Consider the following 27,096-nt stretch of genomic DNA (forward strand, 5'->3'; position numbering starts at 1 on the left):
ATAATATTTTGGCCGTATTTAGATTTTTTATTTCATATATCTGAGTTTAGCTTCAGTATTTCTAACGAATTATTTCAGTTTCATTGTTATATTACATGCAGTTGTGTATGCTCTAGTATTATTTATTGGGTAGCACTATTATTTAAAAGCTTTATACAAATGTTAGCCAAATAAATAAATAACTGAAGAAACAGACCGCTCATCCTCTAGAGGGCAGCACACCGCTACCGACACCGTTTAGCACCACAGAGTGCCGTTGTCATAGAAATCTCAACAAAACAGGCCAGGAGCTCGTCAATTAGCCCTCCTTAAGAAAAAAAGAAACAGATCTCGGCATGATTTATGAAGGTGACTGGTAACAGCGATAGAAAAGTCACTGGCGTGTAGATTTCATGGCTCGGAGCAGCATATTCGCAGAATGTCCCAGGAAAACAGGACTACCGAGAGAAGTAGTCAAGTGGCTGCAAACTCTGGACTTGGCATTTTATCCCCAAAATGTGCGCAGGTACAGAACCTATTTTGTGAATCACAAATACGAATAAAAGAAAAGAAGAAGAATATTTAAAAGATATGTGAGAAATGTGCGATTTAAAAAAAAAAAAAAACTATTTTCCTGCATATTGTTAGAAAAGTATTATGTTTTGTTCTTGCTAACCTACTGTTAGCTAGCTAAATTGAATGTAGATACCATTTTTAGATACCATTTAATCTTTTTTCTAACTTAAAAAAACATGTGACTGCAGAATAAAAAAAGAAAGAAAAAAATCACATAAAACTAGGGTGACCAAGTGTCACGCTGTATCTAAGCCTGCACATTTTATATATGCACACAATGTCGCACCTTTTATTAGCTCCTGGACTCTTGTGACTGAAAAAAGGAGATCTGTGGATAACCTCTGAATCCCGAAGATCAGAACAGCAGCTGAACTGTTAGTTCAGCAGAAAAGAGGAATAGAGGAATAAATGAATGCACAATACATACATTCATGATATATATAAATCCACACACACATGCAGTACCCATTACGGCATTAATGTACCCCCTTAGCTGAATTCTACTGATACACATCAACTGGAAGTTAAATTCATACAGTTTGGTAAAGATAGGTTGTTGCAGTGCAATCTTAATTTCATTAGTTGGCTAACAGTGGTTTAGTGCTTCTGCAGCAATCATGGTAACCAGCATGAATGAGAAGGAAACTGAGTGGATGGGACTATGCAGGCCAGACCTTATGAAGAAAAATGTCTCTTTGAAATTAAAAAGAGGTCATTCATCAGCTTGTAAGTTTTAAAGCATGAGGCTGTTTGAAAATTGTGTAAAAGAGCTGGCTTTGTCAAGCTAAGTGTGTCCAGTGTCGGATGGGCTTAGAGTTGAGCCAGTTTAATTGAAGTTTCCCTGGCTATCATTATCTCAGGATTGTGGTGCGTGAGGTGAGTCCTCATAGTAATTCCAGAATATTTTAATTTGTTTAAAATTAAATTAAAGTGATATTTGGTGTCCCTGTATCAATACAATATCACCACACAAAATCTACCTCAATCTATCTACCTCCCCCTCACACCCACCCACCCAATTTCCAGCACACTGTAAACTGTGTTTGTATCAATTTCCTAATTTATATACAGCATATCCAAATTCTGAACTACCATGTGGCCCGTTTTTTTCCGTTTCCTCATTTAAACACAAACTTACAATCCATAAAATATGAAGCGAATAACCAACTTAAAAGGAGCAGGATTATGTGAGGTTGATTAAAAAAGAAGGAAAACACGAGGATAACAATAAATCTGCTATGACAAGGAATAACCAAGTGCTAAGACAAATTCCACTGGTAGAGCCAGAAAGTGCATATTGTTATTTCTGTATTTCATTTCCAGAGATTTTTCCAGCGGCTACCTTGTGGCACAGATATTTTCTCATTATTACCCCCGAGACTTTTCATTGCACTCATACGACAGAGGAACATCGCTTTCTGCCAAACAGTGGAACTGGAGCCAGATAGAGCGGGTGAGCAGAGCAAAATATTCAAAAATATAATGAGCCATGAAGAAATGTTTTTTTTATTCGCTACAGTTGGCATGTCACTGAAATGCATCTTCCAGGTACAGTTTGGTGTTTAAATAATACAAGTTCAAGTTTCTCTTACTTGTTGCAGGCTACTGCTACTGCAAGTGTCATAAATAAATGTTTTGGATGATCTGCAATACACCAGGGGCACAGACACACAGACAGCATGGAGCCTTAAATACATATGTTGAAGCAGGGCTGGACGTGGACTTAAGTAGTTGGTACAGTTAAAAGCTAAACTTCAGCTATTAGCAATGGCTCGTGGTCAAAGTTCCTTCCTTATGATGTCCCTCCATCTATTTTCTCACCACATCAATTTCATCTACCTCCATCTCCCCCTCACTTCTCCACAGCAGGCACTTGCAGCAACAGCGTGCTGTAACTGAAGATTGGTTACTAGTTGTTCCCGGTTCATGGCGGAGCAGCAGCCCCGACAGCTAACATGTTGGTTGTTTTTAATTTCTTTTTATTGTTTTCTTTCAGCTTCACCTTTTCACCACTTCTTCCACACAGCGAAGGGGATGGGCTGGTCACATTAAGAGATTGATTGGGCAATCCAGTGTCAGTATTGAAAATAAATGAATGGGCTGTTGTCATACAGCCGGTATGCCAGATTTACCAGTCCAGCCCTGTGTTGAGGTCCCGCTGGGATGTGACATTTTCACTACCCACAGTGCCTGTGTTAACTGAATCGTAAAGTGGTTTCCTTCTCCATTCAAGTGTTTAAATATAATCTACAAAGTTTATTGATTCAGTCTTTAGAGAAGCGGAATCTGTACTTGAAGAAGGAGGCCATTGATGGAACAATCCATTGTAAACCAGGAGCAGCTGAGCTGTTGGTGCTGGAAGTTTACACTATTTTAAGTAAAGGGAGGTATGTTGGCAGCTTTATATCTGATGTAATATTCATCTTTAAAAATAAATGTTTGCCTTTTTTTATATATGGAACTACAAATGTTGATCCAGAACAATACTATTGCAACTCTCACAAATATTTGCTTAGCAGTCAAAGCGATGTGACAAAGAATCATAACATATATTGTGTTTCCCGTTTAAGAGTCAGTGATGTAGAGAGCCCAGAACCAGACTTCACCGATGAAGAATACCAGAACCTACTTCCCAGCCTGGCTCGCTCCACAGCTTCAAAAGCCATCAAGAACAACCTGACAGCAACAGAAATCAAGGCTGTGCCTGATATAAGCACAAACCAGAGGAAGGCAGAAAACATCCTCCGCAGGCACCTCGAGCACAAAGCTGCAGAGAGAATTCTCAACCCTGGTAGGTCATCCATGATTAAGTAGCGTTGTATCTCACATTAAGATTCATAAATACAAAGAGCTAAATAGATTATCAGGAGGTGACATATTTCTGGCATATTGCATTAGGGAAATGCTAGCAGATATAATAACTGCATGATTTTCAGTACGGCCAGTTAAGAGATTACAATCATTAATTTTTTTGTGTTGGAGACAAAATAAGAGAGCAGGGTCAAAACACATGCAAAGGGGAATAGATCAAATTTATTTGTGTAGAAATTTGCTTTTTTTGACAATGCCCTGTTTTGAGTACAGGACGTTTTAAAGCGAAGCCACCCAGCTCCCCACAATCTTGTTCCACAAAGCCAGATGGATAAGTGCTCTGACACCTGTTCACCTGAAGGCAATACCTTAAGTATGCACAAACTCTCTACTTTTGTTTATTTGTTTGTTTATTTTTGCAAAAGTGAGCTGAAGAGAAAATTGATTTTGTAAGAATGTTGAATGCACCAGTTGGCTGCAGTAAATCTGGGAGGTAAATATTGACACGTGTCCTTCAGTGGTGGAATAGCTGGGTCTTGGTTGCTTGCAGTGGAAATGTATACCAGGAAACTGTTACATCCAGCTGTCGCCTGCACAGCAGCTGCTTTAAAAAAACACTGCTTATATACAAGTAGCTATTAAAGTTAATGGGTTTTTTAAAATTTAAGTATTTCTTTCTGTGATGCTGAATAACTTAATGTACAAAACAGAACTAATACACCAGTGTAATTGTAGCTGCACTTTTGACAGACGTGTTTCTGCTGTTCTAGAGCTGCGGTCTTCACCAGCACGGAGCAGAGCTTCTGTTTCCTTTAAGGAAATAAAGGTCCGTCAGCCAGCCAAACATTCATTGGTTAATTATTAAAGATACCGATTGAATAACTGCGCTGTCACTGTTTTATGTGTGAAATGATGAACTCATTTATTTTCAGTTATTCAAAACAAAGTCCTTCTCGAACTATTATACCTCACCAGTATTTACCTGACTGTAATTTGATGTGATTTGATTCGGATGATGCATGACGTAATTTCTTGTTATCGCTTATATAATGGTAAAAGGTCTCTACCGTGATATATGCTGTGTCTGTTTCTGCCAGTAGGCGGCAGCATTACATCATACCATTATTTCTCAATGGCCTGTGCAGAGGAGCTGAAGGTGAACCATTTGCATTTTATAAATTTATGCAGTGGTTACACTGAGCTGCCTTACTGTTCACCATTGTGTTTCACCAGCATAACGAAGTGTTATTTTAAAAATAACAGTGTATAATGAATGTTAGATATTACTGAATATTCGCATATTACTAAATTTTTGCCTCAGACTCCTCAGACATCACAGAGCCTCACTGTCTCTCAATCAGTCTCTCATTTTGGGAGAAACCAGAAAAATGCTGATAAAATCTACTCTATGAAGAAATTAGCAGATTCCTTAATCTGAGTCACTGTGGCAGGAAGACATGAAAGCTTTTCCCTTTCATTTTTTTAAATAAAAATAAATGCTCTTGGTTACAAAGCATGTTTCAGCATTTTTATTGACTGGAGATTTAAATTTTAGAAATACAACGAGCTCAATCACTGTTTTTTCTTTCTTTCTTTTTTTTTAAAAACTGCTGTTAACTAAAGACCAAAGATGCTTTGGTCTTTTTTTTCCCCTCAATGTCAAACAAACTCTGCCCATAGCAACACAAGTTGAATGTGCTGACACATCTTAATTTAGAGCTGCAACAAAACAAGCTGAACCATCATGATTGTGCCTAGAAAATAAACACCATATGTTCAATGTAATGACTCTATGTACCAGTATTCCCTGTATGCAAACACTTGTCTAAAAGAACACTACTGCTATGCTAATGACTTAATATTTCTACCATTACATGCACATTCCTATATTTTCAGTCATAAAGTATCATTTTGCTCAGGGATCTGCCAACAGCATCATACAGTCTATGCAAAATTCATTAACTTAATGTCGTGGATAATGATTTTAATAGTCAAGCTTAAACTGGAGATAGAATAATATAATGTGAAATGTTTTCTCCACCCACCCAATATTAAATGTCCTATTATATCAATAGCTGGTGATTCATTCTATACTTTTTCCCTTTTAAAGAAGTTCCTTCATTGGTTTGTCATATTACATTTTGTTGAACTATTCTGTTTTATTTAAGCTGTTTTGTTATTGGTTTCCTTGAGTGTTTTTTTCCAACCCTTGGGATGAATAAAGCTAAACTTGTGCTCACTCATTTGTGCTCACTACCGAATGACTGCTTTTTCATTTTTTATTTAAGTGGCTTTCCTGCCAGACAATGTAAAATTAAACACTGTCATTTCCTACACGTTGTACAGTGCTTAACAAATATATTAGACTTTGTAATAGAAATTAAGAAAATAATGTTGTTAGGCAAATAACAAACTGAATTTGTGATTTTTGTTTTGACCCAAATTTGACCCGGACTGCACTGAGAAGTCAGAAATTAATGAAGCATAATATTCAGTCACCAAAACAAATTTTTCGGTTCGTGAATACAATTAAATAACTGTAATTTGGCATTTTAATGAAAAAGTATTAATCTGCTTCCCTTTTTTTAAAATAAAAGATTAATTTGAAAATTCACAGATAACAGCAATAATTATATTGTAGCAAAATCTAATTTTGATTAAAGATTTTGCACATGTTGGTGGATTAACTATTACATAAAAATAAACAAAGATTTGGGTAATTACCAATAATGCTGTTTTAGGGCACTTGCGGCATAAACGGTAGATTGGGTGGTGGTTTTATAAATTTGATAAGTATTTGATATGTAAAATAGTCAATGTACAGCACTTACAAGAGAGATCACTGGCATTAACTTCAACATCTAGCCACACTAGTCCTAAATACTTTGGTTTTCCTCTTAATATATTATAACCAGTCTACGTTTTTAGTTATAAGTAATACATCCATGACATGGTTGCTGCTGTCGAAGCACGCCGGCTTCACCCGATTCTTTTGATGGCAAGAAGTCAGTCGGAGACGTGAAGTCCAACTTCAACTCTTTATTCAGCAAAGCATATGCATATGGAGATCACACACATCAAACTCTAAGCTGCACAGAGTAAGTTCTAAAGTATGATTTAGAGAATGATTTGATGTATGATCTAAAGCATTTCTTCTTTTAAGCTATTTTATACCTTTTCATTACACCCCTCCTTGCCAACAGGGAGAGTGAGTGCAGTCCCCCAGTCAGCCAATCACATGTTTATCACTGTCATCCCACCCACATGGCAGTGGAAATTCAGTTGTGCCCCGCACCCTAGTTCTTAACCTTTATGTTTCCACACGTCTCATTTGCTTTATGGTTTTTATCTTCAACTTTAACACTTGTTTCGCGCTCTTCTGTTTCCACTGGCCTACACATAGTTTCACATCCCCAATGTCTAGCAGTTTTTAACTTTTGAGCAACAACATCTATCTTGCACCGTGATTGACAAAATAAACCCTTTCCACTGCCCAAACACGGGAGTCATCCACTCCTCCAGAGGATTGTTCACCCCTGAATGTTCATGCATTTCCTTGGATAATGTTCTCAGTCCCTCTAGGGCTCTGGTCACAGGGGCCGTGTTGTCTGGAATGAATGTGCAGCACATGTCTCCAAACATCGCACAGACACCCCCCTTTTTCAGCCAACAGCATATCAAGGGCCATCCTATTTTGTACAGCCATCAGAGAGGTAGGAGCCACCTGCTCAGCTAATCCCTCAATTGCATCCCTAGTCAAATTGGCAAGCCTTAACATTAACATCGTAATGGACATAGTTAATCTTATCCACAGTTTTATTTGGTGTGGCTGTAAAGAAAGCTGAAAGGACTGGTGTGTTTTCAAAACCTGATGCTACCTGGTATTTATTAGGGACCCCTCTGGGCCCTCCTAAAGCGCCTATATAAGTGGCCCTAAAGTTGGGTCTAAATTCCCCACTGACCTACGTGCTAGCACATGGTGTCTACGCCTCTGCGTCAGCGTACCAGCATTAGTGGTCCCCACCTTAACAAGTATATCCTATCCTATCAGACCAGTGGTGCCCCCATTCAAACCATGGCACATGTTCCTATAGCTCAGACCTTCCCAAAGTGTATGGGCCCGCCCCCTAGGGGGGGCACAGAGCCATTGCACGGGGGGCGCGGTATGAAAAGGAAAAAACAAAACAAAAAAATACAAAACTTGGACACTGCTAGCACGGGCGCCTCCACAAACGCAAATCAGGAAATGAAGCATCGCTGAATATGTTTCCAAACCAACTTCATTCTAAGCCAAAGACTAGAAAATATGGTGAAGCAAATCTTCCCTTTGGTTTCACCTGCACAAGTGCCGAGGTAGGTCTCCCCTGCAGGATTGGTTTTCCCTTCGTAGGGAGCACGTGCTGGGTTCTTCAAATCACGGACAAACAGTATCCCACATTCTTGATTTTTAGTTCAAAAACACTTGTTGTAATGACTAACTACTCCTGACATTTTGGAGATGTTAGCTCTTTATACAGTAAAGTTACAGTGGGATACAAATAACATCAGGCTGATCTTGCCACGATTCGTTCCCCCGGTTCAAATCACGGACAAACAGCATCCCACAGTTGTTTATGTTTTTGAACCCATCTTGCAGAGGGATTGGAAAATGTATTGATAGCAATGTTGTGGCAACTAAAAGATCTGCATGGGTCAGAAGCTCACGCGAAACTAGGATGTCGCCTTCATCCTCTCCTCCTCCTGTAAAAACATACATCCCACCTTTCCCTCCTGGCTGGGTGGAGTAAATAGCCTGTATTTGTATCGGTCTTTACTCAGTCCCTAAGGACCCCAAAGCGCTTTACACTACATTCAATCATCCACCCATTCACACACTGATGATGGCAGCTACATTGTAGCCACAGCTGCCCTGGAGTGCACTGACACCACCGGGCCCTCTGACCACCACCAGTAGGCAACGGGTGAAGTGTCTTGCCTGAGGACACAACGACAGACTGTCTGAGCCGGGGCTCGAACCGGCAACCTTCCGATTACAAAATGAACTGCCAACTCTTGAGCCAAGATTGCGAGTAGGTGCAATCTTGGGTGTCAGTGTCTTTTGCTGAGAGTAGAGCCTCCCGCTCCGCATACTTAAATCTCCAGTGCCAGCAATATGTCGTCATTTCAAAAAAAGAAATAAGAATTCTTTATGATTTTGGCATGGATTAACTTACTGAATCCTTTTAGACAGAAGGACTTATTGTCTGATTATGTCCCTCATAGGTGACTTTTGATGTATGATGTAAAGGAGTTCCTCAAAAAAGCTATTTTATACCTTTTCACTGCTCAGAAAATATATGAACCTTAGCAAAACACTGTTTTTTGTGTTTATTTTTTATCACAAATTGGGACACAGCATTTTATTTTTTCTGGTGCCAAATCTATTCAGATTCACACAGATTAAGATCGCTTTGATGGTCCCGAATCGCCAAGCTCTCATAGATGCTCACTGTGAAGTGCAGCTGAGCTGTAAAGCTAGTGAAAAATAGATGACAGGATGATAAGTGTTTCTGGCTGACTGCCTAGCTTCTCATGTTGTCCAAGAGCCTAGGCTTTTAATAGAGATAGGACAATGGTGCACTGATAGGATCTCCATAGCCTCAACAGACCATTAGCTGCAGATGACCATTAGATTTCTTTTTGCTGTAACAATACATGTGATTTTAATCAGACTGCTGAGCAGCATGGGTCAAGTGCAAAATCAATCAAATACAGAAACAGTTCAAAACAAACAAACAAAATAATCTATTAAACTGTTTAGGAGCGTTCGGGTGGATGAGTTCTGTAACTTTCTGCTGCTGAGCTGATCTAAATGGGGGCTTCATAAGGAACAGACAACCTTTGAGCTCAGAAAATCTGACTGCGCCTCCACAAAAGATGTGATGATGAATGTTTGCTGTGTTTAGACTACAATGTCCCAAAAATGAACTACTAAATGTGCATGGGCGGGGGGCACTGAAGCTGACCAGAAGAAAAAATGATCAAAAACCGATCATCCTAAAGGTAGGCAGTACAACTAATGTACAACTGCAGTGTAGTAGTTTAGTAGTTTCATAGTTTACAGTTTCAAAGTTAACATTTAAATCATCTATGCCACTTCAGCTTAATGATGGTGTATGGTTATGGATCATGTCATTTTCTACTTTCATAAAGGATGATCCAGTGTCCTACGCTAAAGGAGGTAGTGAAGGAAGCACTGAAGCGCCTTTTCTTAGTATTTACAGAATTTGATGAGCTTGTTATCACTGCAGAGCAGATACTACTGGAACATGAAATCTAGCAAGAGCGAAGTTCACTGGAAATGGGAGAAGCCTGAAACAAACTTTAAAGATAAAAAATTACAGCATGAAAACTATAGACAAAGTCCATGAGTGTCTGCGGACTACCTTTGAGCTACACCCATTCAAAGCATAAAACAAGCATCAGTCAAAGCTCAGATTTGAGAAAGATAAAGGAGGCTTTTATCTAATGGTTGCAAAACACCAGACCATCCATTCAGCCCTTTCACTGGTTCTTAAGCAAACGTACTATGTAAGCACAGAAAAGGCATGTACTGTATCCCTTGGGATGCCCTTTGAGAGGTGCATTGCTGCTATGGGCCACCAGATCCCTGTAAGTGTTTGACTCTGCCAGTTAATGTGGACTGTACCACTGATTTTGTCCATAACGTTTATGGACAAAATCTGTAGGTTCAGCCAGGGTTTGGGAGATGAGTTGTTGTCTCATTAAGGTTCAAGGTTCAAGGTTCTTTATTTGTCACATGCATAGTTATACAAGTATAACACACAGTGAAATGTAGCCTGACACGCTCCTCGACATGTGCAAAAATGGGGGGGGGGGGGGGGGGGGGGGGGGGGTAGAGGAAGAACATTATATATATATATAGTATATACATTGGGTGAATGCGCAGTAGTAGCAGCAAGCAGGTGAATTCTGTACATTAATATGAATAGACATCTGACTATTTTACAGAATAGACAATATAAACATATTTAAAATTAAAGGAATTTGGAATGTACATTGTGCCGATGGGTTTAGAGTGTCTGGAAGAGAGTCCTGTCTCAGTCAATTATAGATGATGTGAGAGGGCGGGTGTGTGTGTTTAGGGCCCGGATGGCTTGGGGATAGAAGCTCCTCTTGAGTCTCTCTGTCCTTGCCCAGATGATGTGGAACCTTCTACCAGATTGCAGAAGTTGGAACAGTTTGTTGCCAGGATGGGACGGGTCCTTCAGTATCTGCGCTGCTCTAGTCCGGCATCTTCTGGTGTAGGTGTCCTGAAGCGGGGGGAGAGCAATCCTGCAGCAGCGTTCTGCTGTACGGATCACTCTCTGGAGAGCTTTTTGGTCCTTCACACAGCTGTTCCCAAACCACGATGTCATGTTCTGTGTGAGGATGCTCTCCACAGCGCCTGTATAGAAAATCCTGAGGATTTTTGGAGAGACCCTGAACTTCCTCAGTTGTCGTAGGTGATACAGGCGCTGCCTAGCCTTTTTGGTCTGGACCTGAATGTGGGCAGACCATGTCAGGTCTGAGGAGATGTGGACACCAAGATACTTGAAGGACTGCACCCTCTCCACCCTCTCCACTCCATTAGGAGGAGATCAAGCATCTTGGAGTTGTATTCAAAAGTGTGGGAAGAACGCAGTCTACGGTGATAAAATAAATATACCAGTGTGTTGTGGCAAAAACAGAGAGCTGAGGTGAGGATTTAACCTGTGGGTAGTGAACATACGAATGAGACTGCAGATGCAAATGGCAGAAATTGTCAGGAGCCAATTAAGGTAGTTTGGGGATCAACATTATGTTGTCTTTGTTTGCTTGGAATACCTCAGGGACGCTTTGGAAGAGCTTGCAGAGCCAGGGAGGGGAAGGTCTGCACAACTCTACTCCTGTTCCCACTGCTTGGAAGAAAATAAATGCTTGGATGGATGAGTGAAAATTTGACATTTAAGCGAACTCCACATCTATGATAGTGCGTATCATAGTCTACGATTGTTCAACCTCTTTCTGTAACTGTTAATGGTTGGTAAAGCCTCCATCCCTTCCTCACTCAGTAGAGCTGAAAGAATGACCTCCTTAATTTTTCAGTGTCTTTTGATTTTCCTCAGCTTGACTAGGCGTGAACACACATCAGCACTTAAGATGGAGAGCACTGTCGCCTGTTGATTTCTGCACACACTGGCAGACAACCACTGAAATTTAGATTTTCAGTCAGAGCCTCACATTCAGATGCATTTGTTTATATTAAAAGATCTAAAATTCTAGATACGACTGGTGATATAATATAAATGCCAAATAATAATCGTACTTTAACTACAGGTATTTTCCTTTTTAAAGTTAGCTAGGCTACTTTACATTTAAAAGAAAAAACACCAGCCAGGGTTACAGGGTAATATGTGAATTCTACATCGACTTCTACATCCAGCTTCTCCTACTCAACAATATCTAAGGCCTGGTTGCTATGGCAACTAGCAAGCCCATTCTGGAGAACAACCAGGATGCATTAATAAGCTTAGAGTGAGATTCTTTTCCTCCTTCTGTTGGTCATAAGTGCATGCAGGGGATTTACAGACTTTTCTGCACGTGTAAAATATGTAAGAAAACAAAATTAGGATAAAATACTTTTGAATTCAAATGCAAAACGCATTGCATCTGTGACTGGAATCAAAGATGTCAGATAAATAATCTTACAAAGCATTTCTCCTTAAAATGCCCTAAGAAAGTGTTTCACCATCTGCTGATTTTTCCTATCAGCGTTATGGCACCCAGTGTGAAGGAATCTCTTGTGCCGACGGGATGCAGCGGGAGGAGGGAGGTCAGCGCCTCAGGGGGGCTTCACTAACCAGTGGAGATTTATAAGCTATGGATTTCCCCAGAAAAAAGCCCTCCCCCACAGCAAATCTCCCACCCTTAGCCACAGTAGGTTAGTGTGTGGCTATGTTATCCAGGCCAAGGGTGGAGCATTTTGTGTGTCTGTATGCTGGAATGGACACCAATGTGTTAATAATTTAATTAAAAAAAATTGAGGATATTTTTGTTCTTACAGTATTAATTATATTTGTATGGCTCAAATGCTATTCAAATGTTTTTATGGACTTTCAAGTTTAACCATGTATTAGTCACTGAAGCTCCTGACTTCACAAACCCAGGAGACGAAACTCAAGTTCAACATATACATACTTTCTATGCAAAGTGCAAACAATATCTCTTAAATGTTCAAATATTTTTCATTAAACTGGAATGCAAATCACTCTAAAGCTCTTCAAATAACACGAAGAACCAATATTTATAAGCAGGCATTAGACAAAGTTAAGAGCTGGATTAAAAAAATGTTGAGTGGTTGAAAAACCATGCTCAGAGTACATACGCAATGACCTGATTCAGTAAAGCAAACACATTTCAGCAACTTCCCCTTGTTGAGCTAAGCAGATAATAGTGGTGCTTAAATTCAGGATTAGTTAGAGTGGGAAGAAACTAGTGAGAATGCACAAAGACATGTTTGTCTTTGACTGTGTTGGACACGTACTGAGAATGTACATATTATATCTAGTGCTTAAACCTCTGTAAAAGCTATTTACTTAATTAGAGATTCTAAACTCCTTAATAAGGGCACTGTCCAATGTTCAAATCCACCCGGGCCTCTCTATGTGGACTTCCATGTTCTCCCTGTGCCTCTGTGGGTTTTCTCCAAGTAATCCAGCTTCCTCCCAAAGAGATGCATGAAGGTTAACTGGTGATTCTAAATAAGCTGTAGGTGTTAATGGTTCTCTTTCCCTTTGTGTTAGCCCCAATAGTCTGGCAACCTATCCACGGTGCACCCTGCCTCTTTCCCTGTGACATCTGGGATGGGCTCCAATCCCTCCCTATGGTCCTGAATTGGATAAGCAGAAGAAAAAGGATGAATGGATATTTACCAGATACAAATGACTATTTAAGACTATATAGTGTGCACAAAATAAAAAAAGGGAGCAGCCCCTAAGGAGATGGAAAAGGGAGAAAGTGGTTGAAATTGTCTCTTGATCTCACGATAAAGCAAGATGTTTAGAATCTACATATGCACAGCAGAGCTTTAAACAATATGCTACTGAGCATTCACCTGATAGTGTAACCTCATATCACGGTAAAACATGTAACAGACACACCGGTCAGCCATGTACGTTCAACGTGTTCTTACTCCTAAAGCGTAACATTTTATGCTAGTTGACAAATCGTCGGTATATTACGCTTTCGGCCACCCAACACGTTATTATGAGTTCGGAAAAATGAGGAAACATGATAACATGTGTTACTGCGTGAGCGTCATTCTACTCGAGTTCACGCACAATCCGGCGCGTAGCATAGGAACGCAGAAGGTTACCTTTCGCGTTTCCATGGAACGCCTTGGGACATGACAAATTGTCTGTATATTACGTATCAGGATTGAGAACAGGCTGGTACATTTCATGCTTTGGAGAGGCGTTGCAGTCAACACACATGTAAATACATGTTAGCCGCCTAGCTCAATCATTTTAGATGATTTAGGACCCTGGAATGTACCTTATATGTTTTTTTTTGGTCACTACCAATTTCTTATCGCTTCCTCCTAGCAATGCAACATCTGCATACGTGTACATTTCATGCTTTGAAGATGCAAAGCGTGAAATGGACTGCGTGGACCGGTGTGTCTACTACACATTTTGACGTGACACTGGGTTGGATGATGCTGTAAAATTAATTGATCAAAAATGTTAGAAGAAAGCATTCTAAAAAATATCCTCTATAAAAAGAATATATGTGGACCAAACAGTGACAGGTACTGTAGCCGGGTTATCATATAGCCCGACGGGCGGGGCTGAGATAGATTTTGGTCGCCCGACCGGAGATATCGCTAGCTCCGGGACGTCGGGCTAGCAATTTTGCGAGCCCTGTGTAGACATAACAGGAATTCTTGGGCCATATATCCGTATCTGCTATCTGGACATTCTGGAATTTCTGCACAATATTTGAAAATAATGCATCTGACACTTATCGAGGTATTAAAAGTCTGGACTGAAAGGTTGGATTCTTACTACAGACATCACCATCCGTTGATCCATGCTGCCAGAAAAGCTAATAAACATTTAATGCTAATTTGAATTACAAAGCGATACTCAGTGGTATGGTAATTTTTGACACACCAGTTGGTTAGACAACAAACTAAAGTAGGCTAATTGAATAATTCAATGAATGTTACATTAAGCAATGAAACATTAATAAAGCGTTATATAGAATCATTAATAAATGATCACATACACATCACATTACCACAATTACCATAACAACTTTATCTTGCTTTTCTTCTGAAAGGCCTATGAGTGAAGCTTTTGGCATTCCTGGTATTACAGCAGGCACAAATAAGATAACGGATGACTAAAAGTGATTTCTAGCAAGTTAATTTACTGAACTTCCATCCGATTAATATTTTGCAGTCTATTTAAGTTAGCGTGCTTACTTGAATCCCTCACTTGCCTCCTTCGCTATTGCCTCTCAGGTCTTGGCTGCAGCAGAAGCTTCCTTTCCCCATAGGGATCATTAAAGTTTCATCTAATCCACCTGTCTGATCATCCACCCATTCACCCATCTGTCCATACTTTGTCAAGTCAGGTTTTATTTAGACAGCATATTTCACTCAACAGCAGTTTAAAATACCAATTTCCAATTCCAATTACCTTGTGTCCTGTCCATGATCTAGGTATGTATTTGCATAATTATTTAGCAGTTTTCATCCGTGTGTGAGCTGTTTGTCTGTAGCTCTAGACATGTAGTGTCCATTTAGAATTTAAGAATCCAATGACAACGCCTTGGTGATCGTATAATTTAATCTGTAAGACTAATAAGATTAGGAGAATCCCATTCCGAAATCAGATGGACCCCCTCACTTATTTAATGAGAGGTTGTGCTAATATAGAGCAGCCGCAGCCTCGCAAGGAAAAGGGGGGTTGGTGGGTGATGGGCTTAACCATTCTGTCTGAGAGGGGGTGTTGTTTAGGGAGGGTGAGACAAGCAATAGTCACCAACACTCACGAACACAACTGTCTAGACAACACAGTGAAAAGATCTTGATTCTGGCTTAGGTTCTACCACCGTTGCTGCTTTTAGTGTTTTAATCCAACATTTTCCGCACACCTCCCTTTTTCAAATGCATGGCTCTTTGTCACACATGCGCTTTCCTTCAAACCACAGAGACCACCCTCAGCTCAAGCCAGCCCTGCTACTCCTCTCCTCCTCCTCCTCCTCCACCAGGGACCAAGGAGGCGTTCTGCACTTGCCACAGCAGTTTGCAATGGACAGTACCACAAAGGCTAAGTGATCCTTTGCATCGCCCAGTCACTTGACAGAAACCACACCTGACAGCCAATCTAAGTGTTCAGAGAGAGAGAGAGAGAGAGAAAGTGAGTATAGAGAAAGAAAGGGGAACTGATGTGTGGATTACTCCTTAAATAAATACGATTTTAAACCTACACAGGACATTTATTTACTAATCGATAGCTACTTAAAAAAAGAAGAAAAAGCAAAATGGAAGAAGACATGGATGAGGGGCAGACCCAGAAAGGTAAGAAAGTAAATCTTTGCATGTTCTGATGAATTCATTTATGCACGTTTGCTTTTGTCAGTGTCAGTAGTGTCTTTGCGGAGACAACTGCACAAATGTAAGCCGTACCCTCTTTGAATAAAAGAGCATCTGTTTGTGGGAATTCTTTTGTCCACTGAGTATCAGCACTCCACTGAAAAGTGCACGTCTGTATGAGCCGTCTGGGTAGTCACAGGGGTGTGAACTGCTACAGCAAGGGCTGGACTGCCTTTGTTTGCTTGATGTGGCTTTCATGCTTGTCGTGATGACAGAGAGAAACACGAAGAGCATGGAACCAAACTGAACTACTATTATTACTAGTCTTTAAACCAGCAGCTTTCAGGTTCTGTCCTTTGTGTCGGAAAAACCGGGGTGCTGTGTGATGCAGCGGTGCTTTGCAAAATTCACTGTGCATTTGTTGCAGGAGGAGTTTTTAGGGGTTCTTTTTTTTTCATTCACTTAGGAGGGGCAGTGCATGCTTTGTGCAGAGCTGAATTGCTATTTATACTTCACACCTCCGCATCTTGTTTCTCTGCATGAATGATTCAGTATATGGTTGCAACAGTATAAAGCAAGTGTATTTTCTCATCAGTGGATTGGAAAAAGATATTTTTTGTTAAAGAATGACACAATACCAAAGGTAAAGAGGATGCTGTTCTCGTGTAGAAAACACGTTTTTATTTCACCTCCCTTGCCTTCTTCTCTCTCAGATTTATTGCGTCAGGCATATGTTTGTGTTGCCTCCTGTCGCTCTTCCCTGCAACTTAGCACTACTCACAGGCACACACACGAACTGAAACAGTTGCCATGGCGCTGGCAAAGTCATTATCTACTCCCTCTTCACCCACTCCTGTTGATGACATTTCAGAAGCACAGGAATAGTTTGCTGTGTCTAAGAATGTGGGAGGAGGAGAGACAAGAAGAGGCGCATATGTAGAGTCAGAAATGATTACAGCACAGAGTGAAAAAGAAAATGAGAAGCTTGGGAGAATATAGTAAGCTTAATCAAACTGCTTGACTAAGCAGCGCAGTAGGAGAAGTTCTAGAAAACCTATAGATTTTGATCAAACAACTTTAGTGGCGTCCCTGTGGGCAATTTGTGGATGACAGTTCGATAATAAAGCCATCTGTCAGATCCACTAATTTGGGCAGAATATTAATGTAATTATTTAGCACGTACTCATATAAAGCAAGCTCTGCAAGCTCATTTTTCTTGAACAAAAGCTTATTAAAACCAAATTGACTGTTAATAACCTGTTAAAGCAGAGGCTCTGCTTTGACATATGCAACCTGCTTCTCACACTTTTTTCGCCACTAGGGTGCTTTTATGAATCACTGCCCATGTGTCAACACAAGCAAGCAATCATCACGTGAATATGAGGAAATAAGCCGTGTGTTCTTTTATACAGTAAACTAAAGGCTCTTGGAAAGTGACCAATACACACCAACCAGCTAACCAGCTAATGTTTGTTTTTAGCCCGACACCTTCTTTTTAGCCCGACACCTTCTATCATAAGTCCGCTCTAGACAACACTGAGAACTACTGGACTGGTTTCCACAGTAGTTAAGATTGCACAGCTTCTCCAGCATATCATCAGGCAGTTTGGTTGTTGGAATCATTTCCATGTTGTAGCCTTCCAATGGCAAAACTGAACAATTATTCTGTAGACCAGCGGTCCCCAACCTTTTTTGCGCCACGGACCGGTTTATGCCCGACAATATTTTCACAGACCGGCCTTTAAGGTGTCGCGGATAAATACAACAAAATAAAACTAGTACCGGTACCGAAAGAAAGAAGATTTATTCATAACACACGTGAAAAGACCCAGGAAAACCGAGTAAACGATAAAAACGATAAAAACCCAGAAAACTATACATTTCACACCTGAGCCTCAACTCTCGCGGCCCGGTACCAAACGACTCACGGACCGGTACCGGTCCGGGGCCCGGGGGTTGGGGACCGCTGCTGTAGACCATGTGTAGCAGAAATTATAGAAATTTGTGCATAAAAAGACATCAATCACTGCCTGGGATCCTGAGTGGCTCGATGTCGAAACAAACAGCCTTTTTCGTAAATCATAGGCTATTATTATTTAACCATTAAAAAACAAATAACACAAGAAAATACACCCTGGTCCTGTTAGTTAGTATTGTGTTTGAAAGGTTATAGCTTAGACTAGTGTCACTATTTTAAGTATTTCAAGTCAAGTTTATCACCATGCGCCAAGATGGAGGTTCTGGAGACCAAGTTTTATGCAATGCAATTTACATATGTTGGTTACCTTAATGATTGTATTGTTTATTAAATTATTGATTTGACAGCCCCTCTATAGTTTGTGAAGACAAAAGATAATTGCAATGACTCCTCTGATGATGGTCATGTTTTCGCCCATGTCACTTTGATTTCATGCACATTTTTCTGGAGAAATATGTAATAGTTTGTAATAATCATTGATCAGTTTTGACCAAAAACTCACAATCTAACCTTAATTGCAAAAAAGTGGGATAAATCATAGAAAAGATTAAATACATACAGTCTACACTGTTAAGGAAAACATAATAACTTGACAGGCCTCTGTCTGCAGCAAGCTTCTACCCAATAAATGTACAGAAATTGGTAAGACTGGACATCTAGAAACACCAACATTTTAAAAGCTTCTCATTTTGCGTAACACTGATGTAGAAGCAGAGCCCCCACAGTTGGTGATGTGCATTTTATAGACTAAAATGTGTATCGTTTACATACGTATTTTAAAGCACAATTCTTTATCATTTTGCTGATGAAGATATCATCCAAGCTACCAAACGGACTGTAGATAAATTGGTACTTCCAGCTCAAAGGGGTGCAGGTGTCACTGAGTGCACTCACAGCATCCTAATGCCCTTCTGTCTTCCTCTTCTGAGGTTGCAAAATCTCAGATTATGAGTCAGATGCACCAGGTGGGCACTGTTCACTTCAGCTGCTAGCCAAATGTATGAGCGCACTCTATGTACCAAAGTGGCCATTAGCAGCAGGGAGCAGTCCAGCGCCCTTCTGTTGAAAAAGCAGGTTTAGACCAGTATGAACACACGGCTAAATATGCTAAAAGTTCTGGAAATGACCATATGGTGGGTAATACTGTGGATAAATAAACCAAACATGATTCTGCAGGTCATTTACACTTGATGTACTAACTGTTGATGAATGGAAAAACTGAGAAAGGCACACCTGTTAGCATTTCCTGAGCCAAGAATCTACTCTGCAAGGTAGCGTTTGTCCTTCTGTTTGATTAGCATGTGGTTGCATGTTGAGCATCTCATTTTTGTCCGTCTACAATCATGTGAGTAGCATCGTGTGACTGTAATACACAATGGAAAAACTGTGTTGTAGTTTTAAAGGTTCACTGAGTTTCATGCACTTTGAATTTGCAGTTGACTTGATAAATGCCAAATCTGCATTAGGCTAAAGGCAAGGAGATGCTGCTCTGAACATAGTTGCTGTGGTCAGACAAATGGTTTTCCACTACATGAAACCACATTTGTTTGGGTTTTCTTGTTTATTTTTATCAAATATGATAAGAAATAAATTATTTAGAAGATATTATTCACTTCATGAATATATTACTTCATGTATAAGTAGCAGCTTATCTAAGAGCTCCTATGTTCTCCTCTACTGCCCCTTATTGTTTTGAAGCCCGCCCCAGCCCAGGTCAAGAGAGTTCCACCAATTGTTCTAGTAATTATTTCTGGAGCAGCTAAAAACCTTATGTGGGGTCTTATTGTTTTGAGCAATGACACAATGGTATAGATATAGGCATAGGGAAAGAGGTGTTGAAAATTACTTGCATTGAGATTGATGATAAACACTAGCTCACTGTAATGATAATATCTTAAAATGATAATATGATACTGTTGTCACTCAACATGATTGTGTCTTGTGGGTTGTGTTGAAGTACTAATATGCAGTATGAAGTACTCCACTGTTGTTGGACTCTGTAGACATGCTCTCACTATGGTCTATTGTTTTGGAGCTGTGCTTCAAATCCCTGCATTCTTTGGTTTTGGCTGCTTATAAGGTTGGCAATCAGGAAAATTAAACTCATTCCACCCTGTGAAATGGAAATACCTGCATGGTTAAAATGCATAAACCTAAAGTCAAAAACCTTGTTTCTTTTGCTGTGTTTTTGACTTTTGCCCCCCCAGTTCCTGGAGTGAACTTGGCTTAGACAAAAGACACGTCTACAGTCACGCAGTCCTGTTTAGACTCTTCCATCTCTCTGTGAAAAAGGAAGAGAGGAAATCAGTAGCTGAGCTTTCAGGCCTGGTGTGGAACAACCTTTTAGCCCTGAAGGGGTTTTATGTGTAATGTGTCTCGTTCACTATTGTCCCACTGAATTTGTTGACATACAGTAAGTGGGTCACGGCTCTCAAGTACCCGGTCTATTCTCAGATTTTGCGCTGTGGTTGTTATGGCAACCATGCTGGTTGATTAAACATGCGCAGAGGAGATGGGGGCACACAGGAGCTGAAAAAAAACCTGCTCACTGCAGGGGAAGGGGGGTGGGGTGCATTAAAGGAACAAGGAAAGCAACGAGACGCATGCACGCCCATTACACTCAGGCTGACACAGGCACACCATCCCCCCACTGAGATCTCGCTCTCTCTTCTCTCTCTGTCTGACCGGGCTCACCACCACCCGTCCCCGCGCAAAACCCCTAATAAATGCTATCTGTATGTGGGAAAATTGATCTCTCTTATTGGATCTCTCGTGTTAGAAATGAATGCACAGACGCAGAATTAGATTATCTTTCCCTTTTCTGTCATCGTCTTTAATGAATTTTGTTAATTTAATACTCTAATGCAGCATGTCATTTATTTTCTCAGATGCTAAAACTGCATCAAAAGCAAAGCCTCATATCTCTATATGACTTCAAAAGGAAGAAATCCTTTTTAATTAGGAATGAACCAACACAAGCAACCATCCATCTATCCATTAATTTTCTTCCGCTCATCCAATTCAGGGTCGCATAAACAAACATTTGAGTAAAAATCTGCCCAATATTACTTTAATGTCTGATATTTCACTAGCTATGGAACTATTTTGGTTAAGAAATATGACATAAAAAATGTCTTAAAGGTAATCTAGCCTTAAATAGAAATTATTTTCCCAGTTTAACAGGACCACTACACGTCAAATACTGACCTATGGATGAACTAAGCAAATTTCATAATGTGGAAATGTCTGAGAAACATCACAACACTGTAATTCGCAGAATTCATCCAATTCATCATCCACCCCGTTACTCCATAAATTAACCCTGCACTGATCTGATATGGACAACATTATCTCATCCCTCATGCAAAAGTTGACTAGGTCAGAGAGAATGTGTGTATGTGTGTATCCCTTTTGCCTGTCAGCTATGGCACTGACAGATGGAGGAGAAGTGGGAGGTGGGAGAGGCCCTGGGAGGGGGTCATCCTTTCTCTTTGTATTAGGGAGACGCCTTCTGTTGATTGGGCCACGGTGTTTGGGCTCTCACAGGCCTCAATTTCACCCCCTCCCTTTCCTCCCTTGAAAAAAAAATGTGGCTTTGTTCTAGGAAAATAAAATATTTAAAACAGTGACATCTTCTAAATCTGTCTCTTTGTTCAAAACTGAATAGCATTAATCCTGGTTTTGCTAGAGTTAAGATTTGCGCCGATGAAATTTGTATTTAATCAACACGCTGAGGCAAGAAAATCCTTAAATGCTTTTTACTGATTGGAAAATAGGTTATTCTGAGTAAAAGATGCTTTGTAGACTAAGCTTACCTCAAACATTTGGGGGTGTACTCCAGTTCAGAATAAGGCAAAACAAAAATATCACATATATTCATTCAAGTACACAGATGGTCCTTGTCACTGCAATGCTAGTCCATTTTAAATCTGCTTGGTTGCACCAAACCTGACAGTCATTGTTTCCTATACGACGCAGCCGTTCAACTACCCATGACCCCTGAAGCAGGCCATCTTTTATTTTTATCACAGGTGATGTGGGGCTAAGCAGAAAGCATGAAAAATGAATGTGGGAGACTTGTGTGCCTCCGCACTGTGCCACTTCTAAATTATTGATCAAGCATCCACTAACTCTTAGAATCGTCCGTTTGCCATTTTTCACCCACTCGGAGTCTCAAATTCATTTAGGATCAATGATGGTTTACAGAGAGCAAATGATAGCATGCACTGGTATTTTTGTAATGGGGTGAGGACGACAGATAACATATGAGATCATAAACCAATTGCTGGTGATCTTTTATCACTGCAGTTTCAAAAACAGGAAGGAACATAGTACATGTGAAAAAGGGCAGCTAGGCTAAGAAGAAGTTACTGTAAATTCAGCTGTTTCTACTCACATGAATACATTTTTTCTCTCAGACAAAGATGGAAGCCTTGTTAGTTTTTCACGTTTTAACCTACATTTACAACTTTATCACTGAATCTGGTCCTTTTCTAACACACCTCTCTTTACTGCGTGTGATGAGTTTCCCTTCCACGGAATTAAGAGCAGACGATCAATAAAACATTAGTCGGTTACGTCCACTCAGTAATGCTTTTATCCTGCCTTCTAACTTCATCTTCAACTGTTTCCGTGGAAACTCTTTAAGTCAAGTCACATATAGGCAAATATTATCTGTGTTGTACTCTGTAGTTACATTTACAATCCAATGTACAAACATACTAGTAGCCACTTCTGTTTACTGCTTGGTGGAAAAGTAGTCCGTGTAAATTTGCAGCTGCTTTATGCTACTGCAGAAAATCAAGGAAATAAGCCTTGATTGAAGCCATCACTTAAATCATTGATATTACCGCTTGTCTCTCTTCATGTTAAATACAGGCTCCGCTCAATTACTGCACTAAATCAGCACCAGCATACCTCAAAGGCCGCTGCGTTCCTGTGTTTAAGATATATCTATTCTATCTATTTCTGATGGCTGAAAAACCTTATTTTTCCATACAAGCGACATAGTTTGGAAATAAATCAAAAATTAACTGGGAACATTGCAGTAATTTGTATCCCATCAGTACTACATACAAATCCATGTGTTTGTAGTACTTGACTCAACAGTTGACTCTTCCTCTGGCTCATAAATGGGCACTGTGGCCAAGAGGGTAAGTGTTTCTGAACTCTCTGCCTCACTCTCATCTTGTCAGTAATCACAGCTACATCAATAAATTCTGTCAGTGCCTGTTTCCTGAAGTGATAAGGCAACTCAACATAATGAATCTGGGGTAAGAGGTAGTGACAGACAGACAGAGGGTACTCAAGCAAAGAACAAAAATAGCTACATTTACGAGACCTTGGGAAATGAATGAAATGAATGTATTTGGTTGGTCTCAGAGCCTTGGCACTGGTGCATCTGGAGACCTTTTCATGCATAAGTTGCCAGAAAAAGACAAGCTGACACCTTTAAATAATGATAACAGAAAAATTTGCTATCCAAAATATTGTAGCTGCAGAATGCAATCGTGTTAAAAACACATGCTTACACGTGACTTTGCATAGTTTTATGCTAACCACACTCTTACTGCTTCCATAGGAATTAAATGTGGCGTGATTGGAAGGGTTGCATTTGAACAAACCTCAGGACTTCTGGAAAGTACTTTGCACAGTCAAAACCAAAGTGGAGATTTGGCAAAAATCAATCGCACCATATCAGCACAAACAACTGTCAAACACAGTTCCTGTGGACCTTGCAGTTACTGAGTTAATCGTGACCTTGAACTCGTGAACTTGTGAAAAGAATCCAAGTGTCGCATCAGCTGAGTCAAAGTCAACTGATTGAAATTCTGCGGTGGGACCTTAAGAGTGCTGAGAATATACAAATGCCCACAAACCTCAATGAACTAAGGCAATTTTGCAACAAGAACTTTGGACTTTGTTCCAATGTTCCTCCACAACAATGTCACAACCTGCAGAAAAGAATTACAAACTGATTCTACAAACTGTTGACTCGTGGGGTGTACTTAGTTTTCCACAGGACTGAATTGAGTTCTTTAAAACTGTCCTTTTTTCATTATTGTATTAGGATGCAGGTTTCCAAATAAAAACAGCTCTACTCAAAGTGGGACTATACAAAGTGATTTATATAAATTCATTTTTGATTACAATGACTAAACTGACACCTCAACTATGGGAGCTTCCCTCAAAGTATTCCTGAAATGCACTAAAACGGCAGAATTTAAGCAGCATCTGTTTAAGGCTTGGATCCAGAGGCCATTTAAATCTACTGCAGGTTCTCAGAGTCACATGACAGAAGGTGTGAATTAGCGTGAAAACACCTAGGAGTGCATGTCACGTGGCACTGTAAGTACCTGATAGTTACCAAGAGGCACTAAAGGTGAAGTATTCCCTGAATTTGATGTCTCTTCCTAGGTGAATCAGTGGGAATGTTGGAGAATTACTTAGGCAGTGATGATAAAGGCAGACAAATGGCACTGCAGTCCCTCTATTCAATGGGGGAATCACCAGTTTGAGATATAATGCATACTATAATCTTTCCTCTAAACAACAAAAGGCTTGGAAGACAATATATATGTGTACCTCATCTTTAAACCTTAGATCTAAGCATACACTGTATGAGCTGAGAATACTTAAACAGAGACTAAAATCAGAAGCTTATTAACAGGCACAGCAGAGTTGTTTGGACTGTGTAGTGTGAAGTGTGAAAAGCTGCATGGATTGTTTTAGGATACAGCATTCAGCAAACACGGATATGGACAGAAACATGTTTAAAATATAGCACATAAGCTGAATAGACATTCCACAGTCTAGCAGTGGATAACATCAGTAAGGATGTAGATAATCTAGGAAACCCTGGGTGAAGGTTGTAACTGCACCAAGCGTTTGAGTTCTCAGCACAGCCCAGCGGGCGGACCAGCTACTTGATATTCCACTCATGTCTGGATCAGAGTCACACGAAGAGAGTTGAGGAGGAGGAATATTGGTCTGACTGCTGCCTTGAAACAAAAGTGAAGATGACTAGACAACCTTTAAAAGAATGGAGCTGAAAACATCCTGAAATCTTATCATCTTTGCAACTGACAACAGAGTCACTGCATCTCTTCTGAATGAGCACAGCAAAACCAATGCAGATGAATTTAATCCATGATCATCTTACATCTGATCAAGAGCAACGCCGTGCTGGTCATAAAAGCACATATACCACATTTGTATACTGACTTCAACTTTAATCATTTAGGATACTTATGAAGCGGCTCTCCGATTTTAATACAGGTCTAGCTGTTTCAGACTAGTCTGGCTTTGTGAAAAATGTATCTGTCTGGATGATATACAGCAAAACACTGCAATGCTGGATTTGTTTCGCACTTACACAGGAAATACCTCTGTTATAGTTACTGGGAAATGACTGACTCAGTAGCACAAAACACACACACACACACACGAGATGGAGACTCATAAATCAAAGCAATTCATAAAGGCAAACCTGGCTACAATATTTACAGACGTGGCTTCTTTGTGAGCAGTCTGTGTCACAGGAGATTGAAGATGAACCTGAGCAGTGATTTGTCACCTTAAGAACCCCCTGGCACAGGAAGCTGAGGAAAGTAGAATGGGGTTAAAGGTCATGATTACTATGTGAAACCAAGGCTGAGTTTGTATCGCTGAATAAAATGTCAGCATCATCCGTAGGGCTACAGAGCTGACAGAACGAATAACACAGTTGTTTGAAAGGGTTTTGTTGTTGTTTTTTTAACATAAGGGAAAGGAGTACTGCAGTCAAACTAGCTTGCAGTGTTACATGCATAGCTGCCTCCCAGCTGGTTTAATTACTGGAAAATATTAAATGGAAATACAGTGTACTGCATGCAGATGCATTTGCTCAATGCTAATGTGTTGATAAATAATTTAAAATGCAGCAAATGCAGCAAAAATGTCTCTGTTACTTTGTGCCACGTCTGGTGTTTTTAACAGTCTTTGTTGGCTAATCTCGTTCTCCGTTTAGGATGCCTTGAATGCTGCATCAAATGCCTGGGTGGGATTCCATACCCATCCCTCGTAGCCACCATCTTGCTGTATGCTGGTGTGGCCCTCTTCTGTGGCTGTGGACACGAAGCCCTGACTGGCACTGTCACCATCCTCCAGGACTACTTTGAGGTTGTGAGGAGCCCTGTGGATTCACTGGATGTCTTTACAATGTAAGTAACAAAGATTCTAAACAGCTCTGCTGATCAGCAAGAACACATAGTTTGCATACTTCCACAGTATAAAATACACAATTATATGTGCTTTGACACATCCCAGAGATCCACCGCACAATCACAACAAGCGTAGCCAATTTAAGACTGATATGTTGATTACTTCTGTTTAACAGGCAAATGTAATGACCTGCAATTATCTATATAATTTTCCCATGTGAGTATTTTTGTATGAATATGCTTGCTAACATCTTAAAAAGAAAGGGTAACTTCTTATTTTTATTTTATAAACTGCATTTCTGTTGTTCTGTATTCCTTCTCCAGGATTGACATTATTAAGTATGTGATTTACGGCATTGCATCGGCTTTCTTCGTCTATGGCATCCTGCTAATGGTGGAGGGATTCTTCACAAGTGGTGCCATTAAAGATCTGTACGGGGACTTCAAGATCACAACATGTGGACGTTGTGTCAGTGCCTGGGTAGGGCTACTATTTTACTTCATGCTAACTATAAAATGTATGTCTATTACTCTATATAAGCTTTTGCTCTTGTCGGGAATCACCTAGTAAATGTCAGGTCATTTCCCAGGAACTTTCCCTTGAAGGCTGAGTAGGTTTCAATAGCTGACATTTTTTTTGTGGCCAATGTGACACTACTCGTGCTCTCCCAAGCTCTATGTGTAATAGATTTCTTTTAGAGTTGACCCCTGTATTTGGTGAGGTTTCACTATTTTGAAAAGGCTGAAAAGGGTCAGCCACAATAGAGCTTTTATGAGTACTATAACTCAGCTATCTTTATTTTCCCGTATAAAAGAAAGTATAAATAGCACTGCATTTTTCCCCAAGGAAAGAAGACATTGAAGGGAGATGTACAAACCTATAATCTGTTTGATATATAGTACTTTCTCATAATCAATATATCAAA

General features: G+C 40.1%; 2 protein-coding genes across 4 annotated transcripts in view; both read left to right on the forward strand.

Moving 5' to 3' along the window:
- Positions 1-170: 170 nt before the first annotated feature.
- Positions 171-15,826, forward strand: spata4 (spermatogenesis associated 4). Of its 3 annotated transcripts, XM_085170761.1 has the most exons (6): positions 189-505; positions 1,879-2,008; positions 2,824-2,942; positions 3,126-3,346; positions 3,640-3,739; positions 4,137-4,879. In XM_085170761.1, exons 1-5 carry the CDS (start codon positions 393-395, stop codon positions 3,699-3,701), a joined length of 645 nt encoding a protein of 214 aa, XP_085026887.1. In that variant the 5' UTR covers positions 189-392; the 3' UTR covers positions 3,702-3,739; positions 4,137-4,879. The 3 variants fall into 3 exon arrangements, with proteins under 3 accessions (XP_085026896.1, XP_085026880.1, XP_085026887.1); XM_085170770.1 differs by lacking the exons at positions 3,640-3,739; positions 4,137-4,879 and adding an exon at positions 11,238-15,826 and having other exon boundaries at positions 171-505; XM_085170754.1 differs by lacking the exon at positions 3,640-3,739 and having other exon boundaries at positions 179-505.
- Positions 15,664-27,096, forward strand: part of gpm6aa (glycoprotein M6Aa) — an 18,637-nt gene continuing 7,204 nt past the window's right edge. The window contains exons 1-3 of the mRNA XM_085170733.1: positions 15,664-15,976; positions 25,978-26,170; positions 26,495-26,651. Of these exons, the coding sequence (XP_085026859.1) occupies positions 15,940-15,976; positions 25,978-26,170; positions 26,495-26,651 (387 nt within the window). The 5' untranslated portion in view covers positions 15,664-15,939. The remainder of the gene's footprint in view (positions 15,977-25,977; positions 26,171-26,494; positions 26,652-27,096) is intronic.

This window comes from Neolamprologus multifasciatus, chromosome 2 (assembly GCF_963576455.1).
Source record: "Neolamprologus multifasciatus chromosome 2, fNeoMul1.2, whole genome shotgun sequence".
Lineage (NCBI taxonomy): Eukaryota > Metazoa > Chordata > Actinopteri > Cichliformes > Cichlidae > Neolamprologus > Neolamprologus multifasciatus.

Coding starts and splice junctions, on each gene's coding strand:
- spata4 (XM_085170770.1), top strand. CDS start 393: ATGGCTCGGAGCAGCATATTCGCAGAATGTCCCAGGAAAACAGGACTA. Junction 506..1,878: donor TATCCCCAAAATGTGCGCAG/GTACAGAACCTA, acceptor TTTCATTTCCAG/AGATTTTTCCAGCGGCTACC. Junction 2,943..3,125: donor ACTATTTTAAGTAAAGGGAG/GTATGTTGGCAG, acceptor TTCCCGTTTAAG/AGTCAGTGATGTAGAGAGCC.